This window comes from Athene noctua, chromosome 2 (genome assembly GCF_965140245.1).
Source record: "Athene noctua chromosome 2, bAthNoc1.hap1.1, whole genome shotgun sequence".
Lineage (NCBI taxonomy): Eukaryota > Metazoa > Chordata > Aves > Strigiformes > Strigidae > Athene > Athene noctua.
Window position 1 is genome coordinate 124023252 of NC_134038.1, and position 18462 is coordinate 124041713.

At 37.2% G+C, this 18462-nt stretch overlaps 1 protein-coding gene across 2 annotated transcripts in view; it reads right to left on the minus strand.

Moving 5' to 3' along the window:
- Nucleotides 1-18462, minus strand: part of PLXDC2 (plexin domain containing 2) — a 279425-nt gene that overhangs the window by 16103 nt on the left and 244860 nt on the right. For both annotated transcript variants that reach the window (XM_074900172.1, XM_074900174.1), the window contains exons 11-13: nt 15819-15972; nt 14398-14436; nt 236-396 (exon numbers count right to left, since the gene is read on the minus strand). In XM_074900172.1, the coding sequence (XP_074756273.1) occupies nt 236-396; nt 14398-14436; nt 15819-15972 (354 nt within the window). The remainder of the gene's footprint in view (nt 1-235; nt 397-14397; nt 14437-15818; nt 15973-18462) is intronic.

Genomic DNA, 18462 nt, shown 5'->3' on the forward strand with positions numbered 1-18462 from the left:
TTCTGTGTAAAAAAACAACAACAAAAAAAATAGCAATGGTAGTTAAAGAAGAAGCTGAGTGACAAACATGCTAAGAATAAAACAGCATCACCTGCTAGGAGAGGTCCATTTCTTCAAAGCTTAAACTACAAACACAAAAATACTTTCTAGATTTAGTTAAGAAAGTTCTATTCAGGAGATCTCAATTATCCTAGCCAAGTGACAGGACTAGTGACACATCTTACTTTTGTCTTACCTCTATAAAGAAGAGACTAGCTGCTGACGTTGGATGATGATACATATAGACGGTCACGAGGATGGCAGCAGCCACAATGAGGACCAGGACTAGAATGCCAACAATTAAGCCGGCATGAAGTGTTCCACCTTTCTTCTCTGCTGCACTGTCATCTGTGGAAGCTGCACAAATGGCACACTTATTAGTACAGTAACTTATGTCTTATCCATTCCATTTCACAGATGGCAACTGAGCATTTGCTTTTCCTGTGTTACACGTTCCTTGTTTTCCACAGCCCAAGCCGGAGAAAGATGTAAGATGTCTCCCGCAACCAAGTAATCTCATAATCTCAATGAACAGACATTTCCAAATGTTTTACTAATTCTAACTCAATAAACAAAATTAATATCCTTTACTTTGAATGCAGTCTGGACATTCTGAAGTTTCTAATTACCTTCATAATGAATTTTTCTTTAATTTTCTCATAAAACTATCACAGTTGCTCTACAGACAAAAAGTACTAATTGAATATATTTTGAATGTTGGGGTTTTTTTTTAAGGTTCGAGTTGAGACATGCCACAAGCCCTTGTGAGGTCTAGGTAATAAACACATTCTGAAAGCCTGATTCATTAGCTTGGAGAGGGGTTTTGAACCACCCTGTGCAACTGAATCGGACAGCCAAAAGTGTAACAGATGGATGCTAAATGACCCTGCAATATTCTAATCTTTGTCTGAATAGAACACTCATCATACCAAAATATTATAGAAGACCATCTATTTACTAAACTTGATAGTGAGAGGCCACTTGTGCTATACTCCCATCAGAAGAAAGTCACACAAGCATCTTGTTGGCAGTGCTTCCAAATAAGTCACTGAAAGTCTTTTAACAACACTGAAATGTTTATGGAAAAAGTCTCCCAATAAATTAACCAACATCTGTAGAACTGCTTGTGTTTGGGTGTGATTTCTACTTTGGATAACCTGGGATATCATAGCAAGTACAAACATGCTGATAAGCAATGATTCTTTATCATTCTCTTGCATAAAATAAGTGCTATTCTACCCACTACTGCAGGCAAAAGAATGATTCAGGTTTAGAAATACCAGAAGTTTAGAAACATCTAGGTTTAAGAAACACCAGAAGAGCACTGTTCATTTGGCTTCACAAACCTACATCATTGTCCTAATATTCCCACTGGTTTCTGTCTTTCTGGCAATCCTTCAAATCACCTCCATGCCTTACTCCATACAACACCTGTTTCTAGCCTTGCTTATGAGAAATTTTCTTTCAATTCCACCTTTAAATTTCCTCTCACCGTGCTTCTTTGCTAAGCTGACTAATGAAAACTGTTGATTTCTGCAGTCACCTTTTTTGTTATACCATTCTCCTGAACTATTTGTTTGGTTGTCTTCGAGTGCCATGGTCTGTGAGGTCAGGGATTGTCTCTGCTATTTGTTCTTGGAAAACAGCTATTGAGTTATGGGTACCACTTCAAACAAGTTACTGTTATTGTTATTAATAGTAACAACACCCGTAACAGTAACTGTACATGGTCTTTTATCAGATTCTGAGTAGAGCACTCCATGCTAATACAGTAAAAGAGAACTGGAAAATAATAGAAGAAAGGTCTATTAATCTAGGTAGTGTTAAATGCATTGTATGAGGGGCAATTAAAAAAACCAAAAAACAGGAACGGTTAATCCCAGTGTAAAAGCTCATGCAGCCACATATGGCAGCACTTTTCTCACCGGATGAAGGAAGGCCTGTATAACTCATCACCCAGTGGATTGCATGGCACCATTGCAACAACAGGGAGAAAAGGAAAATGAACATGCATTATCTTAACCAAGAGATTTTTCTAACTATAACATGGAAGTGAATCTCTGGGAGAAGTGAAAGGATTCATGTTTCCCCTGCTTTTGTCCTTATTTCCTCAATCTTGAGACAGGACAGCTGAAACCCGGGAGTGTTGCTCTGCTCTTTCCCATGAAGTCAGTCAGCCAACTTGTGGAGTAAGGAGCTGAGTAACAGAATCAGAGGACAAAGAAAAAGAACCAGATAATTTCAGAGGCTAAAGTAGAACATGGGAGGCATTAATGAATCCAATAAAAAATGGCAAGCATGCACCCCCACTCAGGTACTGCCTAACCTGAAGGTAACTTTCTTTTTACTGAAAAGTTCATGAGTACCTGTTCCCACAGGAACTTTAGTTTTAAATGCACTGACTGAACACTGTCTGACTTCAGGCATGAACAGGATCCAAGAACCAGGCCTCTCCTTGACTAAATCCTACAAAGAGATTTACCTAGCTTTCTTAAAGCTTAGTTCACAGAGATGCAGAGCAGCTTTTATAAAAAACCCCCAGTCAGCCCTATTTGATTATTTTTTATTTTTCTTTAAACACAGTACATACAGTGAAAATTTCCAGGCCACCCTCTACATTGCACTGAAAGAAAGGAGATATTACCTAGGATATGTAAAATGTAATTTCAAATGTATTCCCGCCTGAAGGGCACTTAAAACACTTCCTGGTAGTTGTAGCACTACGTAACTAAGGATGCAAGATTCATGGAGTGGACAGAAAAGAGGCCCTAAAAAAGGTTCCTCCAACAGTCAGACAGCAGAGTCTTTTACTTGACACAGTCATTAATAATTTATTAAATAGCTATTCACTTTCAGCTAAGAATAGATGAATGTATGGAAGCTCCAGTCTTAATTTCTGTTCATGCACTGTAACAATATTTAGTACTTGCATATATATTTCAAGTTGCCAAACAAATGCAAATTAAGCAATTGAAGGGCCATCAGAAAAGGCCTGCTTTAGTGTACATGCTCTGGGTTGGGCTATTAATTCCAAGTGATGAGAAGTTAGTGGTGTGAGTCACCCTACTAACAAGTAACTGCCTCCCGGAAGGAGCAGAGGATTCATAGTTTGTCTGTCTCATAACTGTCTTTTTGACAGCTTCATACTATTTGACTCTTCCTTTCAATGCCACATCGGTGCATCATAAACCACTTTGTCACTTGTACCCATCTGCAGGACAATTTGCACTAAATGAGTAATCTGTATTGTTAGTATGTTATGGTTGAAGACAGAACGTCACATTCTGCATATTAAAAAATGCAGGACTTCAAGAAAGGTCCTAACCACTATTTAACCACGTAAAGGCCATCAAATTAATCCCTTTTGGTCTGATACTTTCTCGGTGTTTAGCATCCAACTTTGTAAACAAGAACGCTTCCAAATAACACGGGTTGACAACTGCCTGCCCAGATTTCTAGTAGTCTAGGGTGGAGCACTGCATGGACATCAGTGCAGTGATCAGAATGCCAAATGCAAAAATATAATGAAACACAAGAAATACTTTTCTTAAATGACAACAAGTGTAAGTAACTTGTCATTTCCATAATCGAAATTCAGTTCATTGACCCCAGGGCTCAAATACTCATGAGAAATTGATTTCACCCTCTTTGCACAGAGACAATAAACAGCGTTGTCAACTTTGAAAATACTCTCAGCTGCAAAATCAACTGACAGTTCTTTTAAAAAGCTACCAAGGGAAATAGATGAACAAAAGGACTAGGAAACTTTTTAAGGTGCAGAAATCTTATTAAAATTATCACAGCACATCTGCTGTTCCAGGCAAGGCTAAACTGATTGTCTTACGACAAAGCCTTTCACAAAAGGAGCTATCTCAGTAGAACTTTCCCCAAACTTTTCTTTTCTTGTGGTCAGAAAAGCAATCGTTACATACAATATACTCTATGTTTATAATTCCTCCCCAATTTTTTTACATGCATAAAGCTTTTAAGCAGAAGGAGTATGTTAACATCTCCAAGGTTAGTCTGCTTCTCATTTGGTTTTGAATGACAGAACTGAAACAGCAAGTAACTTTTTTCCCCAAATATAAAGGCACACAATACAAACATGAAATAACTGCTGTCCTGCTGGAATGTTATTTAAAAAATAGAAGTGAAAATACAATTAAAATGTTCTCATTTGCATAATAAACACATAAAGACTATATAATCTTTGATTTTATATTACTATATTGTCTCTAGTTACAGTTGAGTTAGCTTTTTTTGGTGTAGGCAAACCAAAAATCTCAAGGATAATGAAAATTTTGACCTGGTCCATGGGAATTGTGATGCTGACTTTGACAGGAACAAAGGTGGGTACAAACTGGGACTGCTCTTTATAAAGTGTTTGTAAACACACTGTGGATACTTTGACAACATTGCTTTTCTCACTATTGCATATTAATCACTGAGGTCTGCAAAATAATGACATCCATTGTTTTCTAGTATCTAAATTTAAGTTTTACAGAAAGTTTCTATTGTGATAGTTTTATATATGTGAAAACAAAATTGTGATATGTATATGTACACCTCTCATGATATGAGATTGAAAAGAGTTTACGTATCAGAAATTAATTATCTCTGTAAGAGCAGAGATACAAAATGTTTTATGGTTAAATGGAGGAAAAATAACTGAACTTCTGGAACCTTCTGGCTAGAAACTTTCCTTTATATAAAGTGACATGGAACCAAGGCAAATGACAGACAGAAAGGTAGAATTTCATTGTGTGGACTTGGAAAATAAAGCTTTGCTTTCTCCCTCCAAAAGCCATGTCATTCTTTTTTACTCTTGCATTTTGATCAGATGGTAAAAAGCTCCATTGAAACTCACTTTTTATATGCACATGCATCTTTAAGGGATAAAATGCAATACCTTCTTTGACCCTCCTGACTGACACAGCTATACTAACAAAGCCAGGGATATAGATGACCTAAATAGCAGCAATCAGCCTAAAGATGGTACCTCCGTACTGAGCTTTGTTCTTTTCTCCACTTTTTACCTGAAGAATATATTTTCATCGCAAACCCCTGGATTTTTCACAAAGAGATAGAGAATGAACCCTGAAATTTCTTCTCATATAGGAATGCTTTATGATAACATGAGTGTTCATTGTTAGGTCACGTGGCAGCAATTGGACGAATTCTTAATTTTCATCAAAACCCATTTTTTTAGTTGGTTGTTTAGATGAACATGAAGCTATCACACGGGTATGAGAGCATCTATGCAGTACTGTTGGTACAGAAATGCTGGTTTATTAAGTTGGCAGAGTTTCTGGCAAGGTTTTAGTATTATGGCAAAATGGGTCTGGATACAAGTGCATGAAAATAGCCCCTACAGATGAAGCAGACTGGAAAAATGTGTAGGTTCAGGTATAACCACATCCACAGTAGAGACTTATGTACTCTTTTATTACTTTTATTATTTAAGAGTATGCACTACATAGATTAATCATTACAGAAACAGAATGTGATAATATTTTCAAAGCCTCCATGCAAACATGCCATTTTTTTAGTTCAGTTGCTAACTGCAGAAATTCCCTTGCATTCTCAAATGTACAGGTTAGGTAATGACTATTTGGATATTGGTCATGATTTTGAAGCTGTAGCATGTCCAGCTTTATAAAAATACATCTATTGATTAAAGTAGATTGTGTCATACTATTAATACTAACGCAGAATTATTATCTTACTGTTCCTACATAAAAGGCACTATCCTTCAAATACTAGCTTAGAAAAGTCAGATATGCTTTTATATATATCATTATTATTTTTACAGAACCACAGAAACTTGATGAACCTTAAAGAATATAGCATTTAGGTAACTTAAAACTTGCTGTGACAACTCAATATAACTTTTTTTATATTGCTCTCAGGGATGCCATCAGACACAGCAAGTTTTGTAATTCACACTTTAAAAAATATCTCAGTCTGAAGTCCTGAGCTGTGGGGGAAAGTGAGATATACTGAAAGCTGATTTCTTAGCTGCTCATTTCTACTCCTTGGTTGGGTGCTAGGTACTCCTTTTGCTAGTTATAAAAAACAAAGGCATATACTGCTTAGGGTAGATGCTATTTGATGCATTAGAAATCTATGACAATATATACCCATCTTTTTTTAAAGAATTGCAAGGAATCAAGCAATTTTCATCCTCCTCCAAGGTTTATTTCAGGGTAATAAAACTGTCTGCCAGTGACAGTGCTGGAACATTCAGACTTTGGGCACATCAGCTGTATCTGTCAGGTCAAACCCATCTCTCCTTGCTACTATGCCCGTTATTTGTCCAATACACTACTGTACTTACGTTAATCTCATTCGACCATCCTTACACCCACAACTGTTCTTTTCCCATATCCATCCTTTGACAATTAATGATCTGGTTCCTCTCATTCAGGAGCTTCAGGGTATCTCATAGCTGTTTCCACATGTGAGATCCCTACAAGCTATTTGGCAACACCTCCTCTCCATGTGTTTGCTCTCCTCTCTGGGCAGCCAAAGAGCAGAAACCCTCTCTTGCTGCATGGTCTGGGGCTAACCTGCACCTACAGTTCACTCTACCAGCCCTCCACCCCATTATGTATGTCATTTCTAGCCTGGAAGGTGCATCACCCTATTTGTATGACCACGGGTTTGAGTTAATGTGCTCCTGCAAAGGCGGAGGACAATGTTTAGGACAGCTGAGCACATGGGGTCACAGCCTGCAGTAAGCTCAGTAGAGCCACTGGATTTTTCCCCCTTTTTGGGCCTCCAGTTACATCTGGAATGTGAGTCTACCAGGAAACTGCTTGTTTTATGGGGCAGGTATATGGCTCTCCAAACCTAAGCTTTTTTTTCCTGTACATAATGCAGATTTCTGAACAGATGATTAATGACCTACATATAGTGACTGTGGGAGGGAATAAGGGAATGTACAGTCAGAAGGTTTCTACAAAGGCTCAGAGGAATCTCCATAAAAAAATTCTACTTCTTTTAGGAACAGCGTGCTCTGGACTTCTCAGCTTCTTCACAGTAATGGAGTGTGATTGTCTTGATTTGTAGGTTCATTCCCCTCAGCATTTGTTAACATTTTGAGGTTAAGTCATTGCTATACTTTACATGCTTTCATGATTTTTAAAGTTACATCTCAGCTAATGCTTTAAAAATTGCTTTCCGATTGCATGTAAGGAATGAAAGGTGGTCTTTGAGTGAGGATATTACGAACTGTTACATACAAATTCTGAATTCAGTATCTGGCTTTGCTATCAATTTTCTGCAGGACCTAGGGCAACTCAGTAAGTCTCTCTAAGACTGATCAACTGCTTAGTGCAGTAAATGGATGAGAGTGCACTAAAACCAACTCCCTCTGTTTATAGGATGACAGCACTCTAAATATGTGGGCTAAGGACTTTCATTCTTCTGCTCTAAAATATCATCTAATGCTACAACAGTTGTCATCAGTATTAATTTTAGTTTGTGTTGCTTGAGGCCAAGGAAGCCATTGTAATACTTAGTAGCATCAAGCAGTGGCCATCACAAAGCTCAATACTGTACCATATTGTACCATGCCATTTGTCCTGGCAAGGCAGCTGGCTGTTGCTAAATCCAGAAGAGCAAAGTTACCAGATTACAAGAATTTAAATTCAGTGAGCCCACTGACTCTTCTTAACCCTACTGAAAGTAAACACAAGATCATCAGGTCAAGCAGGTTCTTCTTCTCTAAAGGTGTCTAACACTTGCAGAGATACTTACCCCCTCCACCCCCCACCCCACCCCTTCTCCCTTTTGGAGACTGAACTTCAGGTACTATATTAGTCTTCTTTCACTTGACCTCCATTTTTCTCATCCTTCACAGTGACCCATATACACAGATGCGAAAGATGAGTGAGAAATGTAGAGGAGATTGCAGGAGGCTACTGACTGCGACTACTGGGTTAACTGCACATAGAATAGGTAGTTAAAAAGACAGAAGATTGCAAGAGCTTTGTGTGCCCTAGCTGTCACACTGCCATAGCATTGTGGCAACAACAGGAGCAGAGGATAAGATAAAACATTAGGTAATGCAGCCTTGTCTTAGAAGTTTATCCCGTCTATTACATTTAGCCCTCCGTAAGATCTCCAGTTAGATCTACAGATGGTTTTCACATTAACCCTTTGGGGTGGTACAAAGTCCACAAATTGTACGTGCTTAACAAAATCAGTTAAATGTGTGTCTTTACAGCAAAGTCATGACAATTGTAAGAGTAGATACCACGTATCATTTTATACCTGGCTTGGAAAACTAAAGAGAAATAAACTGGAGTAAGTCAGGCTTCAATATAAGCCAAAGTGTCTATACACAGTTGTTCTGGTTTAGCTTAACTGTTTTAACATCATGCTTCTTTAATCTAATGTGGTATATAACGCCTAATATGATGTAAAAATGCCCTTTTGTGCTAGACATTTGCTTTCTAGGGGATACATTCTAGTGCCACTACTTTGGAAAACCTCTGCTATTATTTGATTGACTTTCTGCAGATTACATGGGTGTTTTTTACATATTTTGTGATGATAGTTATAATAAGATTATAACACAAAATTGGGATGCAGTGGAAATGCAAGAAATTCTGGAAAAGATGCAAATGTACTGTTATAAGTAACATTCAAGCACAATCCAAAGTACTATGAAACAAACAGAAAATAACACAATTTATTAATGCTGCCACTTTAAATGTCCTAAGAATAAAGACTAGTAATCCATGATTCTATTTTTACCCAGAATGAATGAGTTCAGCACTTTTCATTTGTATTAGCTTTAAAAAGCACACTTATAGCCCACTGGCATTGCATATAGTATGTAGAATATGTTCCTTCCCTTGCCTGATGCACAAGAAAGATGGGGATATTTATATCAGAGGCTGTTGCTTTTCCAAGCTTCTTGGCTTTGGAAGGCTCCATTTCAATATCTGCCAGTAGGCACTGATGTAGTATCATACTGAACACCATCAAGGCTGTATAGGATTTCCTTAAGTCACAAAATTTCCTGAGAAGGAAGAACTTGAATTACATTGGGTGCATCAATTCATGTTTCTTACAGCAACATCCTAAGGTAGATCCCACACTTTTTCCTACGAATAATGCTTTCCTATTCTGAGCATTACAGCTGAACTTGCAGAAAGCAGTGAGTAGCATTTAGCAAATTGCTTAGGGTCTAAAAGTTCAATTTTGATCACGCTTTGAACACACTGAAGAAAACAAGAGAGTTCTCTAATATATCTTAAAACCTGTCTCTAACTACTGTTGAGAAGAGACTGCTGAGAAATTATAAAGGAGGAACAGCTTGGAAATGTTCAGGGAGAAATAAAGAATAAAATGTGGAGATGTATCAGCATTTCTTAGCTTGTGATCTACAGTGTGAAATACAATACACGGGAAGATCCACTGATTTATTTGAGTTCTATTTTATTTGTTTCCTTTGGAATTTGCCCCCTACTTAAATACAAGGAAAAGGGTAAAAAAATCCCATAAAGTCTATTTACAAGGCTCTTTTTGGTTTATTTGATAATCACGGTTGCTAATTGTTCTCCTTGAATCTACCTTCATATTATGATCCTATTAACACATTTGTATCCATCACCACCTATTTTGCTTATCTCTGTGTTCTGACACTTTTCCCTTTTTTCTTCTATTTCCATCACTACTGAAACCCTTCCAAGGCTGCTCCTTGATAAGAATTTTATTATACAAGCACAGCATATAGTACAGTATACATAAAGTAAACTTTATGACAAGTTGTCTCCAAGGAAATCACTGTTTGCCTAAAATTCTATGAACCCTGCAATTTTTAGTGGAACATCAGCAGTTTTAAGTAAGTGGAACACACAGAAGTAAACATATAATTACATAATCCATAACCTAATCTCAACAAGATTTTTGCAATAATGGTAAAAACCTTAAATCTTCCCTTTTTCATGATAGAAGAGTGGAAGAAGAGGTCTGAATTTTGTCCTGTCAGGTTTCTGGTCAGGAATGGAAACAGAATATATTAGCTAGGACACTGTGAAGAGAATTAATGTAAGGAAACCTTGGATACCTGCAGGTAAGATGCCTATTCTTAGCATGTCCTTTAGATTTTTCTCTGTAGCTGATAGACACCCTTATATAGTAATTTATGCCACTTTGAGCACTTCTTTTAGGATGCTATTAATGATCTCCTCCTGCCTATTGCTTACCACTGGCTATGAGAAAGGGCCAAAAGAAGAGCAGCTTGTGGCTAACAGTATATGAGATGAAGGCTCTGGAAGGTCATTTTCCTATGGCTAGGCCAAGATTTGATGATAAAACAAAGCCATATCCTATGGATCTTATCCTATACAAGGTCCACTTCAAAACATTTTTAAACTAGCACAAAGTTTAGGTTTAGCATTATTTAATTTAATGTGCTTTACTTTAAAATTGAATGAGGACTCAGCTAATCTGTAGTGACTTGATAACCCAAGTTAGCTGTTTTGGACTGTGTGGTCATAATAAATTTTCTTATGTCAAAAATGTTTGTTTTCCCTAAAAGGTTGTCTTGTCTCTTTGTTGAAATAGGTTTCATTTTCTTGGTCCCTCAGAAACTTAACATATTGGAAAGAAATAAATTAGATGATTACTAGCAGTCATGAACTATCATTCAACATGTTGCAGCTGCAGTTCAATATACACAAGAAAAAAAGGACTGAGTCTTCATAATTTGTCAAGAATTTTTAGGGTAGGAAGAGCTCAGACTGCAATTTCAAAGGAAAATTAAGAAGACATGTCTAATGGTAACCAGTTTCCAGGCACAGGGGACTGACTACTAAAAAAAAAATAATAAAATCCTTAGGTAAATTTTATAAGGTGTATGATTTTTTTTTTTTTCCCCAAAAATCTGCATTTTGGTAATTTCTTACCAAGTTTCCTAATCTTTCAAGCTCAAATTTTGACGAATGAGAATTGTAGCAGTTTCTCTGACACTGTTCAACACATACACTTTTCAGTTATAAAGCTGAAGGACTTAGAGGGACTCACAGCAATCAAATCATCACAACACAGCGTCTAAAAAGGTCAAATAAAATGTCTAATGTGCTGGCCAATCATCTGAATCATCCACCAAGGAGTTCTCAACAAGAAAATACTGCATTACTCTATAGCCACAGCCAATTGCTCACAATTTTTATGAAAAATTAGGCTTTTAAACTGTTTAGTCAGCTGTGTTGTAAGAAAAATGATACAACAGAATCTGTAATTAATAACAATACACATTTATAGTGCTAGACATATCTTAAAACTTACAAAAGTCTTGTTATAGAGAATTAAGAGTTAACAAAAATCGTGATGGCATGACAGCTGTATTTTAAAAAGGTTTAGGCATGTATGTATTAGGCATCTGTCATGTGTTTGTGAAGAAGGAGGGAAGGCAGAAGAAACAGAACAAGTAAATTTGAAATGTATGTCAAAATATGCCACAAAAGACTGTGGGTGAATTATAGCACTAACTTGCAAGTGATTTTCTCAGACAATTAAAAGGTCAAAGCAGTTTGACCTGAACCCAAAATTTAATTTAAATTTAGCTGTTGCTTTATAACATTTGGTTTCAAATGTTTCAGGCAGAGGTGAGATTCAGAATGTCTATGGAATCCTTTTGTTGTACTTAACCAGATATTGACTGCTATCATCCAAGGACACATCAAGCTATAGGCCACCATTGATCCAATATAGCTTTAGTTTTCCCTTATAAAAGGTTCTCTTTCATTAGAGTTTTAAAGGATCTGGTGTGAGAAAGTAAAGACCCTGTATTCGTGACCTGAAATAATCTACTCTTTATGAAAGGCTGACAAATCACAGAGAATCAAAGAACACGCCTGTGGCTGCAAAGGTTTTATGTCAGCCTAATCTAGGGGTCACTGGAAAACTCAATGCATAATTGAAGATTCATCAAAAAGAACTTCTCAGATTAAAAGCTACGTTTACTGTGTGAATGAGAAGTCCTGGTGTGTTGCTTTGCTTCCATGTTGTTTGAAGTCAGTTTTTTTTTTTTTTTTAATTTCAAGAATAAAAGAAACAGCTCAAGGAAAATGAATAATCACATCAGGTGTTGATTTGTCCTCCTAAAATGAAGCAGCTTTCTCCTTGGAAATGAACTTTCTATATTTAAGATAAGTGATGCCACAAACCCTACCACGTCACTCTATGAAGTAGGACACAGCCATCCCTCACTTGCTCTAGCATTCATTTTGGTTGCTTTCATGGGATTTTTCTTTTCAGATCTTAGGCAAAGAGTAGACAAATGAAATAATAATCCTGCTGCAATTCCCAAACCAAAATAAACTTGGATATGTTTCCTTCTGAATTATTTTTGAGCTGTTTATGAGATGCTCATGATGGAGAGCTGCCTGGTCCTAGGCCAAGTCACTTGCCACAGAGCCATGGCTCACAGGGCAGAGAATGGGCACAGTTCAGCTGGGAATGCACCTCATGTACAGAGCAGACATGAAATGGGAGAGTGAAGTCCTGACTGATTCACCTTGCCTATTGACCTTTAATACCACTGAAGCACTTTTCACAACAAAATAAAAACCAATTTGATTTCAAGAAGAAGAGAAAGGTCCAGGGACATTCCCATAGATTAAATGCCTAAAAGTACCACCCTGAGTTTACAGATTACCTTATTCCAAGGGATCACACATGTGTCAAAGCCACATCAACAACAACACTGCCAACAAATGGACAATTTAATGCCCAGTACAACATGTGATCAGCTATGTTGTGGTTAGTGACAGCAAAATGACAGAGGAGAAACTGGCAAGGAAGAGGATGACAACTGCCTCCTGTGGAGCAAGCAGATCTCTCATTTGAGGGAAGGAGAAAATAATGGCTGAATAATACTGAAAAACACATGACAGGAAAATAGACCAAAATGCTGTCATCTGCACACCATGTTTTTTTCCAAACTTGAATAATTGTCTTTGAGGGCCTTGAGAGACCACTATGACTCAGCTGTCCTAACCCACAGCACCTGGGACCTCTGCCCATGGGGATGGAGACTCCATGTAAACTCAAGACCAGAACTAAGCTATGTTGTAGGTAAACTTGTATTCAGTCCCACCTCTGATCTTGTCTCCTGGACCAACCTTGCATCTATGCTGAAGGTCCTGTCCACAGGCCGTATCTCCTTGAATGGAGCTTGGAACTGTGTTGTAGACTTATCTCTGGCCCCGTCTCCTTTTGCAGCTGACCAGACTTCCTGTATGAACCTTGTTCATCACTTCACCTTCTCTGGGACTGCTGACAGGAGCTCCCTCCTTCCGTCCCTTGCGGCTTCCAGCCTTGCCTTGCCAACCTGGCTTCCTGCCTTGACCCTGGGCCTGCCTTGTCACTGCAGATGGTCACTAGACTGGGGCTGACAACAGTTGCTGCCCCTGAACTGCTGGACTCACCCTATGCCCTGTTCGTGCCTGCTGTCATGCTTGGCTGCCAGTTCCCCTGCCCCTGAGGGAAGCTTGGTGCTCCCTACCCGGAGGAAAGGCAATCAGAGCCAATAATATTCCCCTTTATATCGGTGGAAATATAGTTTATTTCCATTTGCTCAGCAAATCATCCTCTGCTTTGGTAGACCATTCTGAAGCCTACAGAAATCAACCCAAATCTTTCCTTTCTCCTCAGCAAGCTGTACCTTGGCAGTGAATACAGACACAACCTGCATCTAATGACACAGTCCTATTCTAACTAATAGCAAAATTCTTACTGACTTCAAAGGGAGAAAGAACAAACCTCAGGTCTCAGACCTTGAACCCACAAAAAAGATGACAAAAGTAGCCCCCTGCAGAGCTGCATTTAACAGAGGCCTTTATCAGTAAGACAAGGTGATCTTATTAACTTGCACAGGGAGAAATAAAGGATCTCTGCTAGTACAGAGACACAGATATAAAAAGGGTATGTTTATTAACAAAATGTCATGTAATAATTCACTACTACAAATGAATTGATAACACAATATTATTATTTAGAACTAGCATCACAGCCTCTCAATACAGTTAAATAATACTGTACTATTATAATACAGTTAATAACTGTATTAATACAGTTAAAAACTTACTTAATATGTCCATATTTGGAAGTTAATTAAAGTTGGTCTATTAAAGAGTTATAAAGAGAGTTGTAAATGTTTAATTTACTAAGCAGTTACTAAGCTTATTTGTCCTGCTGCTCTTCCACACAGATGTGGAAGGCTGAAGTCCCTTGGGAGTCTGGTAAAAGATATTTCTACAGTCTGATTTTGATTAATGAAGTTCAGTGGGGTATAATTTGACAAACTACTGACACTGTTTACAGACAAAAATCTCTTACCTCCATTATCTTTTAGGTGCAGTGCTATCTTGGTGTCATCTATAAAGGAAATTCAAAGTTAGTTGTAGGAAAATACATTTTTCTAGGTCATGAGTCATTTTAAGAATGACTTTCCGATGTCAAAGGAATTCCACAATTAGAAAATGATTTGGTACTCAACTCAGTGAGAATTAGATTGTGGTATTCTCCACACACTGAGCAACACTTCCTTATTATTAATAAAGACATTTATGAGAATGCTACAGGGTAAAGGAGAATTCAAAATACTGGTAAATAAGGATACTAGAGTCTGTCTCATATAATTACACAAATAATTCATTTATCTTACATGTTCACATGTAGCTTGAACATTCTATCATATTAAGGACTGCATGAATCAACATATGACAATAAAATAAAACAATTACTTAGTTCCTCTTCAAAGAATCATGAAAAGATCTACCAAGTTAAATCCTACTTATTTCCATATTTCTCTTCTTGTTGCAAGCTTTAATGAACAAAATGCCATGGAATAATGCTGTTAATGCAGTCCAAATCCCGCACTGACAGTTTCTAAACTCTTGCTGCAAAAACCTTCAGCCTTTTTTATCAATAGATTTTCACCTTGAAATGCATTCATCTCAAATTTTCCTGCCACAGGCCACTTAAAAATCTGCCTGCACCTGGTACATTTTCTTGTGTTAACATACAATTCCAACAGAAATCCCCCCCCCTCCCCCATTTTATAGATACTATTTGATTAATCTGAATTAGCACTTTTCTACACAGCTGAATTTTCTCTAGAAGCAGGAAAGCAGGATATTTCAAGCACAGAAAGGCAAGATTTAAGCAGCCAGTGGAACAAGGATGAGAACTGACACACCATTACTTACCCAGTTAATTTAGTTCAGGTGCCTATAGAAACTATTTGACAACAGTGAGCACTACATGAAAAGAACAGTGTCAACTGACTGAAAAAAAGTGAACAGGCATATTTCAAAGAGGTTTTAAATTTAGGTTCTCTCTAATTTTCACCTGGCTAAAAAGAATAGCAAAAGGGATTAAAAATTCATTAAGTCTGTGGTGGGAGTTCCTTCACTAACTTTAGCAGGGGCCTCTCCTTCTACTGTTTAAACAATTTGATGCCTAAAGGAACAGAAAAACCTTGTTGTAACCACAAGTTCTCCAGAAGTCTGCCTAGTATGCCCATGCTTCCCCAGCATTCCCTCCCTGTTCCAGTGCTCCTCTCCTTTGCACCTTACTCTTGAGAGAGCAAGTTGCCATTTAAAAGCAGTAGCAGATAGTGCCTTCACTGTGATTCCCCACTCCTTCCATTGCCCCAGAGAGAAAAGGTTAACAGGAGCATGTACTTAAAGGAAATAAATTTTACAATTCCAGAAGACATGTTTGCACTATAGAATAATGCAGTGTGTACACTTCACCTTCTGTGGGCAGGCTAGTTGGCAGGTGGGAAGTTGTAGATTCTCTGGTGGTCGTTAAAACTCTGAACTTTGTGGTGGTTGGCAGAAGGGTGGTGGTGGAGTATGGAGGTGTTTCAGTTGTGTCTATATTCTTCTCACAAATCTTATCTTTTGACTGTTGGGAAACAACAAAAACAAAGAACAGAAAATTAATTCTCAGCGGAGACTGTCATGGGATGAAGAATTTAAGCACGGACAAGCTGTCAGGATAAAAAGAATGAAAATGGAAACCCTAAATCAAGGGATTTCAAGAGCTTTTAAATTTTTTTTTCCTTTGAGGTGCTCTACACAGCATTCAGCAAAACATAGTTTCCATTTAGCTGCAAAATTTACGACTCTCAATTCTTAATGACAAGGCTCCAAAGTCATCCCTGAATGTTAGACATGTTATCTCCCCCAATCAGATTTTAACATCTAAGATTATCATTCAAATTTTCACTCCTCTATTGTGAATGCTCACTGCCATTGGTCTCAGTGCCATAACATATGTTAAAAAAGATGTGGGAATTAAACTGTAGCTCTTCATACTGAGCAGTGTGTAGTTAACTGGAGCATTTGATTAGCCTTTTAATGCAGTTATCACAGAAGAATATGCATATATGTGTAAAATGTGTGCATGTATTCAGCCTACTGAATATTTATATACCATACTACAGACCAATACATTCACTATAGGCCTATTAATTCTATGTGATACTAAAATTTCATGTATTATATGTGTATATAGCAATTGTTGTATGAAATATAAGTATTATAAAATATAAACTATAAAATATAATAATCATACAAATTATTATATTGTGCTAGTACACTGTAAATAATAATCACCATCATATAATTATTTTCATGGACAAATATTTCAATACAAATCTCAAGTTTTTTGTTTTTTAAAAAATTTCTGGACACTTGAAATTCTTCAGGTGTAAAGAATATTTTCTTTTATGAATCACACAGTTTTGCAGGAAAATATATCCAATTAACTAGCAGCAAATATGGGAAATGCCTGTAACTCTTGCTGTCCCTATTCATTTTAACCAGAAGGTGAATTCTGCAAAGCCTGTACATTTTATTAAGATCTGTCTGTCAAAATCCAGTGGGTGTTGTCTTTCTTTTAATATGTATTGGTATTTTATTGTCCCTTGTTTTACCAGAAACAATATATTACATTAAAAAAAAATATCAGTACCTGAAATATCATTATTTTTTAGATTTCTTCATGTTTTAGCTTGAAAACCACTGTTAATTTCATGGATCCAATGTAATGAAAATTTAGCTCAAAATCGATATTACAAAGAAGGAAACATTACTACGAGAATCCTCATTATTCATCCTCTTGAATGACTGCATTTAAAATTAACCTCTGTGTGCTAATTATTGATCCTTCACTGAACTCCAGCAGGCATCATTCTGAAGATGCTGAGTAAGCTGTTGCTTCTACTCCAGAGAGCCTGAAAGCTGGACTGTGAGCAGCAATCAAGTAGCCTGAAACTGTGCAAATCAAACTATTAGTTTCTCAGATACACTTAGTATGTGTAGCAATAATTTCCTCTCAGATCATGTACTACACCATGGAGCACTAGTTGTGCTGAAACAAGATGGGAGAAGCAGAATGGGATGCTACTGTCCTGCAGAGAGCAGTTTTTGAATAACTTCACCTACAGGCACAACTGAGTCCTAGCTAACTATAAATTGGATTAAAGCAGTACAAAGGTGCTCATAATAACACACACTCCCAGCAACTTTTATTTTATGTTCTTGAATAGGTTGAGACAATAAATCTCACAGAAATTCCATTCTTAAATTGGAAGATTACAAACTGCAAAGATGAAGCTTCAAGGCCATGTAACAAAGCAGTACGTAGGATACGGTTATTTTGCAATTACAGTTACAGAAAAAAAATTTCTTCCATCAGACTGGATTTATATCATTACTTCTTTTTTCTTCTACTGAGAATAAGACAGAATGTGCTTTTCTAACTAGACACTTGGGGCTATGTTTTGCCCTCAGTTTCACCTGACATTACATTTCAGAAGAGCTATGTTGCTGAAATTCATGACAGAATTTAGCCCTTTCAGCCAAAATGGAAAAGTAACTGCTTTTTTAATGGCCATCAGGAGACTAACAGTGTCACAAATTAATTTGTTCCCATTATCACAATCCCCAAATGAAAAACCCAAAAACCCCACAACTCCCAAATCAAAAAACCTTCTAAAGGGAGGACACTGGGAAACAGCAATAAGATATTTATATATGTGTCTTCAAAATGAACTACTCTGGTCCAGGAGTACCCCAAATAACTATTTTGGAAGAGGCCCACAGTCCCTGTTTGTCAGCTTACCACTACTGCAGTTAGGTATCTTTCTTATTCTCTCACTGCCTCTTCATGAAAGGAAATACAAATGCCTTGTAGGTTGTGGGGTTTTTTTTAAATCTTTTTGAATTCACCTATGTAATTTCTTCTGTACTAAATGATTTGGCCAGATTTTATAATCAGAAATCAATGCCTGTTTTTCACTTGAGACTACCCGAGCAGAGGGTTTTCTGAGATGAGAAGCATCATAGTTTCCTTCCCTTTTCTGTCAAGAGTCAGAGATCTAAAAGAAAA